The sequence below is a fragment of the Pocillopora verrucosa genome, chromosome 3, assembly GCF_036669915.1.
Source record: "Pocillopora verrucosa isolate sample1 chromosome 3, ASM3666991v2, whole genome shotgun sequence".
In the NCBI taxonomy this organism is placed as follows: domain Eukaryota; kingdom Metazoa; phylum Cnidaria; class Anthozoa; order Scleractinia; family Pocilloporidae; genus Pocillopora; species Pocillopora verrucosa.
This window is the reverse complement of record NC_089314.1, coordinates 3651530-3661257: the sequence shown is the minus strand read 5'-3', so window position 1 is coordinate 3661257 and position 9728 is coordinate 3651530. Positions and strand designations below refer to the sequence as shown.

At 37.4% G+C, this 9728-nt stretch overlaps 1 protein-coding gene across 1 annotated transcript; it reads right to left on the bottom strand.

Annotated features, from left to right (window-relative positions):
- Positions 1–2461: 2461 nt before the first annotated feature.
- On the bottom strand, positions 2462–4290 carry LOC131774466 (uncharacterized). The gene has a single exon (XM_059090490.2). The coding sequence runs from the start codon at positions 4233–4235 to the stop codon at positions 3300–3302; it is 936 nt and encodes a 311-aa protein (XP_058946473.2). The 5' UTR covers positions 4236–4290; the 3' UTR covers positions 2462–3299.
- Between the last annotated feature and the right edge of the window lie 5438 nt (positions 4291–9728).

The following is a 9728-nucleotide window of genomic DNA, read 5'->3' as shown; positions in this document are numbered from 1 at the left end:
TATCATACTTATTGTGTTTGTTGTGAGCGGCAAAGACATCAACGCTTGTATGTTAAGAAAATTTTTCAATGTACGACTGCATGGATCTATCATATTTACAGGGTTAAACCCCTATGCACTGATGTTCATTTGAGTTTAAAAAGAAAACAATCATGAAAGAGAGAAGATACAAAGAAAACAAACCAATCTGGTGAAGGTTTCAGCCGAACTTTAACCTTCACCATTCCCTTAATGAGTTCGGTGATTATGGAATAAATATTAGTTCCTCAGGACTGCGGGATATACTTTTCTTTTCTTAAAGAATTAATAGTTTTTAAACTCGACATAAATACAATTCAATGAGCCTTGCGAGAAACGGGTAAATTCCAACTTGCTGGGAATACTAAAATATTGTTACTTTCATTCCTTTGTAGTTACTGTTGGTCTCTGAGCCATTTGGCCAAATCATGCGATTTGTTATGAGATGCGGCAACCTTATCGTTTAAGTCCTCAACTTGCTGTTTTGTCAGAGGTGTAGCAGGTCTGAATTTTACCACCTTCTCCATACTTCCTGATAGGTCTGGCAGAACACTCGTGCTCTTTGCACGGGACCTTTTTATGCTATCTGTCGCTATTGCCTTCCAATCACCTACTAAATGTTTATTCGTCGCTGCATCTCCTTGGGTTATCTTCGGCAATTTGCTTTCGTGAAAATTTCTACCATCACTGGGGCAAAATTCTTGACACCTTTGATTGTCCCTGATTAGGGAGCCATCCCTTTCTTGAAGGGAATATACGATTTCTGACTGCGACCTGAAATGGCTTCCGCCGGCTTCTCGAGCACAAAATATTTGTGTATCGTCGTATCTCGATCGCAGAAGATCGGTCGAGGGTGACTGAAGTTCGTGGCTAAGAACTCGATACGCGTTTTGTTTGTTTATGCGACTATTGCTACTTTGTTTCCTGGGCAATGAATCCTTTGCGCTCATCGTCCTTGAAATTGAACTGATGAAGACAAAGACGATTTTAATTACAAGGAATTTTTTCCCAAAGAACGTTTTGCACTTCAAAGGATTAACCTCAGCAATCTGACGCCAGCTTGACACTAAAACGTCAAAAGTTTTGGAATCTTATTTTCTTAAACTTAATCTTCTGCTAAATTTGATGGAACTGATCTTATATTATCTACTTTTATACCTCAAAAAACGATTGCTGCAAGAGTATATTTCCATTTGTGTAATTTATGATTTCAGTGTTAGAATAATATGGAGGGATCTTCAAATCATAATTTGTTTCATGAGGGGTGGAAAACATAAGCTGTTGTCTTAATTTGTGACAACTTTTTTTACCCTAAAAGATCTTCTTAGCATGAATTTCGTAATCCCGAAGACATTTGAAGGGATTAACCTTCAAGTACTGCAAACATGTTATCCTCTACATTCTTTTGTGTCGATTAAAGGAATTGTTGAGAAAGCTCATACAAATCAATTTAATTACCTTATTCATATTTAAGTTCAATTTGGGGCACAAAATTTTTCGATTGAAGTTCGCGTCTCAGATTTTTGTGTCAATTTTGCAGCATAATACAGCTTTGGCTTTATCCCATATGTCAGTTCGGCCTCTATAGTTATTAATCTGAAGAATGATAATGCCAGTATTCTGAGCATACTTACTTTAACGTTGGAAGCATACGTCCAAATTGGAAAGAATTGGAATCGCGCTGAAACAACTTTTAAGCTGCTGTTCAAAGGTACCGACTTAAAGCTTGCACCCGGCCTATTAAGGCAGTACCTTACTAGTTGATCCTCGAATGTCACTTTGGCATCAATTGAGTGCCTCGATTTGACAGAAAATCAGCTTTACTTAAGCGATTATGAATATTTAAAATCTTAAACTCTTCAAGGGCCGTTAATTACGATAGAGTTGCCATATAATTTTTATTTTCCTTTTATAATTTTGCATAACCTACAACCTTCCCTCGCGGAAAACCATCGCCCTGAGGCTTGCAATTGATTTTGTTTAAGATTATAAGTAAACCTATGCTTTTTGGTGAATACTGATTCGATAAAGAAGGCGGTCATTCATATTTTATCAAACACATTCCGAAACACTCCAAGATTAGTCTCACAAAAATTTTCTTTTTCAGTTAATTTTAATTTGTTGTTGCAAGCGCTTTTTGCGCCTTAATTTATTGAATTCTTGATGAATTTGCTGGCCCGTTGCCGATGTAATTTCTTTTTCATCAAATTTATTTTTACATCAAAGAAAGCGCTTTGAATTAAACAGCCTTTCATTCAGAGAGAATAAAATAAAACTGACACACTCAGCCAGTAACATAGCTTTACTGTAAAATAAAATCTGTAAATAGTTTCTATAACTAATGACAAAAAGTCAAATCTTCCGACATGTATATCAGTGTGTCGCCAGTTAAACATTGCTAATGAAAAAGAAATCAATGTTTGAACGTCTTCGGGTTTATTCCTGCCAAGAAAACCGCAAACTCAAGGATGGCTTTCCCAGCAAGTTCCACGCTTGATGTAATCGCTCGCCATTAGCGGTGGGAAGCTATCATCATATCTATAAAACACCATTCAACAGGCTCACCATACAATGATCAGGACGTGACGCATCGGAAGGAACAACATACCTCTCAATTGCACTTTCGATCAATCAAACTCATTATTAAGTGATCAATTTTGTCTTTACTTTCCCATATCGCCAGCATCTGTGGTACGGTTTCAGAATATATAGTTCTCGCTTTGAAATATCGATAGGGCAATTTCCACTGACCTCTATGGTCGATTATGAAAACACTTTCACCTGAAGTATCACTAAGAATTGCTAGAGAGTTTCTTGATAAGTGTTTGTTTGCCCTTCTAAGACGATTTCAACCAGGAAGTAACATAGCTCAGTTAAATAAAAGTTTTTTAATTCTTTCATGACGACAAAAATGAGCATTTTCATCGGTCAGAAAAGCAGTGAATCACTACTAGATCTCACATGGGATTAAAAACATGCCTCCTTAAAGTTCTGATACTATTAGTGTTCGGTGAGAAATCTACAGAATGAAACATCAACGGTTTATTTACTCTTTAAGCGTTTCAAAAACAAAAAAACTCGAGAGAGATGTGTTGATATGCGTACATGTACTCTTTATTAATTTAAAACTGATTGAAAAAGATCAGCAGCTAAATACATAACTTAGAAACTAGATTTGTAAACACGCTGAAATAAATACGATGGCAAATATACTTTTAAGTAATCTATAAAAATGTTTTAAATCAGTTCTTGTCCTACTGTCTCAGGCATTGTAATTAGTATCAGGTACAAGAATCGCCACTTTGTTGATACAGTTTTAGTCGCTCCCTTTTTCGCATTTCAAGTTTGTATACAATGGCATCACTCAGGCAGCTGTGTTGAATTTTTGGTTGACATGAAAGGTGATGGTTGGATTGCCTTTTCCGTAGTGTTGGCTTTGACCGGGATCTTTCCAATTGCTCTTTGATATCGTCAGCAAAATCAACTCTTCGGGTGTTTTGAATGCTTTTTATATCCTCAAATTTGCGCCCTTCTTGAGCTACGTGACTGAAATTGGTGACTGCGCCAGCAAACACTGTTGGGCAGGATACGTCAGAGAGCGAGCCAGCAAGCTGTCTTTTCACAAAAGCTGAATAAGGGCCAGGTTTCAACTCCGTTTCCTCCACAGTTCGATTTCCAGAAAGAGGAATGAGTCCTGAGTCAACCGACAAACTTCTCGTCAACCATCTTTGTTTCTGCTTATCAAGATAGCTATGGATCATTCTCGAGCCTCTAAGCCTTTCTGCTAAGATCTCATTCCTGTTTCCACGTTTTCCTTCACCTGAGCCACCTGCTGGCTTTTGGTTAATCGGAGGAAGAAAGCTGGATTTAAGAATCTTCCTTGTGAGGCTGTTGAATGCGTTGACATCTTCAAGGGAAAGGTTTTCAAGAGCGTATTCGAGTTGTTCGTTGCTACGTTTCTTTTGTTGTTTCAAAGCGCTTCGCTCGATGTCTTGAAGTCTTTTTTGCAGTCTCCGTTCCTCAAAACCGTTTTTCTTTGTAGTTTCATCGGCGATTTCGCTCGTTAATGATCGTTTCTTTTCCAAAAAGCTCATTTCTACCCTTACAGATCGATATTTAACAGGACGTGAAGAATGCTGTCCATGGTCACGAAGATTCGTGATACTCAAACGCTCTGCTGATCTGCAAAATTGATACACGCCAGTGACCCGAATCATAAATATGTCCTACGCATAGAGAGATGATGCAGTGTAGAACTTATGAACTTTTACACTGCGCAACTTGCGAAATTTAATTTTTCCTGTTTCAGAATTTTCCCTTTATTTTGGTTTGGAAACCCTGGGTGCAGACTGGTAGTGCAACCATTTGTCAAATGTCATGGACTGAACACTAGGATATTTCAATATCAACAAAGAACGTCAACAAAGAGCGTGAGATTACTCAAGTTCCAAGCTTGTGTCGACACTCTCTTTCTTGTACTGAAACTCATTATTGAATAAATAAAATATCTTCATTTTTTTCTTTCGAAGGAATCACAATACAGTTGTTTGATAGCATTCTTGTTTTTCGACACGTATAGGGTGGTCACTCTTCCGGAACCATAGCCAAATTGCGCCTAAAGCGACCATGCGCAAGGAGGAATAAACACAAAAGCAAATGAACCTTATCACGAGCAAGATCAGAAACTTTGGAATCAATCTGTTGGTACACCCTTACGTTGTTGCAAGGGCATAATTCAGTAATACTCACTTTATTTCTTATAATTCTTCAGTTAAAACCATGTAAGAGAATAAGAATATTTCTACTAAATCAACACAAACAAATATATTGGTCATACGTTTCCGCCTTCAGTTGACTGAACAAGGACAATCTATCGTAATTAAATTGGCTTTTGCACAGGGACCAAGGTACGATTGACCAATCTTTTTGCTCAGAAAAGGGAAATTTCAACACTCCCTAATATATGGGAATGATTGTTATTCGGATATTTTAGAGAACGGGAACTGACGTCCTGTACCACCATTACTCTCGGACTTTATTGAGGCAAGTGATTTGATGGTGAAAAGTATTGAATTGAGTGAAGTTCAATATCGACGTTGAAGTAAAGTCACGAGTAAATATAATTGAATGCTTTTTTTAAATATTATTGTCCTGAACAATAGCCCAGTTGTCTCTGTGGTCGATAAGCGTGGGAAATATATGCAGCTATGCAGCTAAAGAATTGCGATTGGTAATTATAACTAAAGTTCAAGAACTTTTTGGCATCTTTAAATTCCATTTAAGGTTGCTAATGAATACGCATTATTCTTAACAACACAATCGCGTCGAAATGTCATATTGTCTAATTTTAATCATAATGTCCCATTAATTTAAGCGGCCAACGACCTTTCCTTTCATGCGGTTTTGATTCTAATATTCCACTGTCACTTGCGTCCAAAAACAACCATATTTGTTGCAATATGTGAAAATTGACCAAGGGTAAAGAAGCACTCCTGGAAATGGAACTCGTTTCCATTGTTTGATGCAATCTTGTGATCGGCTTTCAAGAATCTGTTTTCTTTAGCCATTATTTTTGGCCAGGGGAAACATTTGTCAATAGTAGACCTTGGACTATGGGAACTAACAAAGCAACAAAAAGAGACTATCAACGGCGATTACAGAGCCACCTTATTTCCGGGAGACGACAGGTGTAGAAGTATTAAACATTCAGAAAAGTTAACGCAGTGTCTAGCCAAACAAAGGACTCTTAGACCTTTGTCAAAAACATTCTCCTATAAGAGTCAGGTGGTCGATCTTTATATGCTGCATATTATCACAAGGATCTACTCTGTCAGAATCCTACAAGGAACTTTAATTAAGAAAGCCGGATAGAAGAAACATGGATGAGACAAAACTGTTTCAGCCTAGAACTAGACGGCGTATTTCTTCGCTTCCAGAGACGTCTTTAACGGAAATTATTACTTCCGTTGAAAGGATAAGGCACACTTCTTCTGTTGCAGAACTGCCAAGAAACTTTCGAACTGGTAAAAGACATTCTCTTGATTCGCCTTACAGCTCCTCCAGGCATTACTTAATAGAAGAGTCTGAATTTCCCTTTAACGACGGCTTTAAATTTCACCCTAAGCCTCGAGAGGAAGAAAAGGCCACAGCTGAAGAAACAAACAGTGATTTGAGAACAAGGCTGGCTCGTTTTCCTACGCTACCAACATCCCCTGTAACATGTAATATTTCTCCATTTGAGAAAGCTGCAAGTCTCAACAGGATACACTCAGGGAAAGATTACGAGAGAAGGGAAACTGGACTAACTTCAAGCATGGAAAAGCCGTGGGTTAATGAAGAAGTTACTGACGCATCATTTTCTCTTACGGGTACGAAATCCTCACTTCCACGAATCAAACGAGCAGTGAACGATTCCAGAAGGCTCTCCCTTCCGATCTCAAAAGAAAATACAACAGAACTTCACACGACCGCCTTTCTATCAAGAGTAAACTTGGTGGAAGGTCGTGAATCGCAAACAGAAGTGGCTCATCCTTTGCCTTCGTTGGTGTGTGCAGGCTTCATTAACCCACCAAGTAAGCAGTCGGACAAACTCACTTTTGATGAAACAGACAATCCAGCAAAGTTATTTCCCAGAGACAAGGGGTCTTTTGATTGCAATCGCGCGAATCTTATAAGCCTTCCTGCAGATGGCAAATCAGATGAAAGCGTTGAAGAAACCGATAAAGCACAAGCGCTGAGAACACATGTGGAGGATGCAGCAGTTGATTTCAACGAAGTCGAGACCAAGGCTGTTATGTTAGTTGAATGGCTCTGGGATCAATCGAACGTCAACTCGTGAAAGGCTAAGAACCTTCCTATGCCATTTTCTGCCTCTTTATTTGATATTTTAGACTGTGAGTGTTAACAGGTGACATTTAGTTTTCACTGAATACCAGATACGTAGAAAGGAGAATAAATTACATACGACAAGAACGGAACGCATTACCGAGACGAAATGATTATCTAATTTTATGAAAGTAAAAGAAATGGTTTGAAAGTTTTGGGTAAGCCCATTCCTCGTTGTATATGGTCATTAAAGAAGAAGATCGCTTTAAAATAAGCGTTGGTTTTCCTTCGTCTCTTAAAAAACACTACCGGCTTTTTAAAATTGTCTCCTTTTGGTATATAATGGTATCAGGCAAAATGAAGAGGCAAGGAGGCTTTCTGTCTCAAAGAGATGCGATTTTAACTTTCAAAGTCCAACGGATGTTCTTTAAATTTCAATATTTCAGTTTTAAATCTCAGCGAGACAGTGATCAGGCACTTTGAAGGAGGTCATTTTCTGTCCTTAAAAACTCCACAGGTGTGAAGTTATAGAATTGCTTCGCGTTTGTTATTGTTATTAGGTAGATCCATGTAACCTCAAGGTTTATTTCGTGTAAAGGAATAACAGCCGCAGTGAAAATAAATCAAACAGTTTAAGGTGAAGAATAAACTTGAATAATGGCAACAAGAAGAAACTGCGATGAACTCAATTAACTAACTCATTCAGTAGATTCAGACTACCAACCACGCATAATTATGACTATTATGACCAACATAACTTAGTTCAAAACAGCCATCGAAGAAATAAATGATGCGTTTTGTTTTGTTTTGTTTTGTTCTGTTTCTACATATCAATCTGTGTATGGCATGCACCATAACACCCGAAAAATCGGAAACTCCATAGTAGTTATAAATTTCAAACAACGAAAACGCCGGTAAATTTTAAGCGAGACATCCCAACATAATTTAGCAACAACATGATTATTAGTATTGACGGTCAGGAAGAAACAATTACTTGACCGCAAACTTAAGACATTTCCATTACTCTTGCCCCTAGGTATGTAGGTATATCACAAACCGGCTCGTGGATTGTCGATGACTCAACAAAGAGTTTTACCCATTTTGATTTTGATTTTTGCACCTTAATGACTGCGTTAAATTTATCAGGGTATCAGATAACTCAGCAAGTGCACATGTGTGTAGCTAACATCATTAGCATTATAAAACCCGAGTAATCGGAAACTCCACAGTAATTATACAATTTCAAACAACGAGAACGCCGGTAAACTTTAAGCGAGGCATCCTAAAATAATGATTAGTGACCTTGACGGTCATGAAGAAACAATTAGTTAACCGCAAACTTAGGACTTTTTCACTATTCTTACCCCTAGGTATATAGGTATCTCACAATCCGTCGGTGACTTAATAAATGGCTTAACACGCTATAATTTTTTCCCTCTTTTGGACCTCAATGACTGCGTTAAATTTAGCACGGTATCAAATAACTCAGCGACTGCACATGTCTTTAGCTAACATCATTTTGACGGATAAAAAGTGAACGAATAATTTTGTTATTCTTACGTCAATACTGAAATCTAACTTCATAACCTCAATTACCAAACCGCAAGAAGTTTCTTTCAATGAGATAATCATTTTTGTGCTTTATTCACTCTCTCCTACAGATCATGGATTATAGCTATTGAATCATCACATTAGTATAACTATTTCACAAAAACCAAAAAATATTTACCTTGGTTCTTCCCAAGATTCAGCCAATATCAAGTGACTGCTTTATCGATAGTACAGCCGGCTTCCTTCTCTCTCAATCACTCTCAGACAAGTTTTGTCGTCAAAAAAGGTTTAAGGCTAGGTCAGTGAGATGACAATTCAATTGCAGCTTCTAGCTTTTCCTGTTACTCCAAAACATCGTTTATAAATTATGATAACCGATTTCAGCTTTAAAAAATTGATAAGTATAATGATAATCCTAACCATCAGTGAATTCACATATAGCTGTTACAGATAAGACATAAGTTTATTAAAATTGAGTTGTCCAAAAAAATGGCCGTTTCATCACAATTATTTTTCTTTCATTCTAATCGAAAAGTTGACAGGAAAAAATAAGACGTGCAATTTTCATTATGTTTTATTGAATTACTTGCGATTGGTTTACTATATAAGCACAAAACCTGTTGTTTTCAAAGGTTCAATGATTCGTTTTGATTTATGAATAACTGCATTGTTCCTTTTCTTCGCTGTCTTTGTTTAACCCACGCCTAAGCCAAGAAGCTAAGTCACACAGTTTGTCAAAGCATGCAACTATGTGGGCTAAAGGCTGTTTCATCGAAAAAAACGAATATTTAACCACCTTTTGAAATACAAAAATCAGTTTCCAGCACAATAAAGAAATAAATAGCAGCGGAAACAAAAACAGTGGCTGTAAAAATTCTCGGTTAAGATTATGCGCGACGATCTTACGTAACGTGATAACGACAAGTATACCATAAAAAATTCACCACAGGGAATCATTTTAAATTCTTCTTGTTATTGCTTTGTAATATTACAACAGAGATCTGAAGATTAAGTGCGCTGAATCAGTGTTTCATAATTAAGTTTCGAACTTCCCTTTGTTATATACTTCGAACTGCAGTCAGCTCAAAGTTCCTAGATACTATTGGAAGGTGCATGAAAACGCATGGAAATGCGCTCTCTAGATGTAACATAATTATAATGCTAGCTTTTCACCCTAACAGAGGTCCCAAATGGGAAAAATTTCCTTCCATGACCTTTACTAAATACTCGCCTAAGCCTCATAATGGACGGGTGTGGCCAAAGATAACGATATTAACTTAAAAGGTTAACTCCGGCATAAAGAATTTCTTGATTATTACATTGCTAGGGCAAAT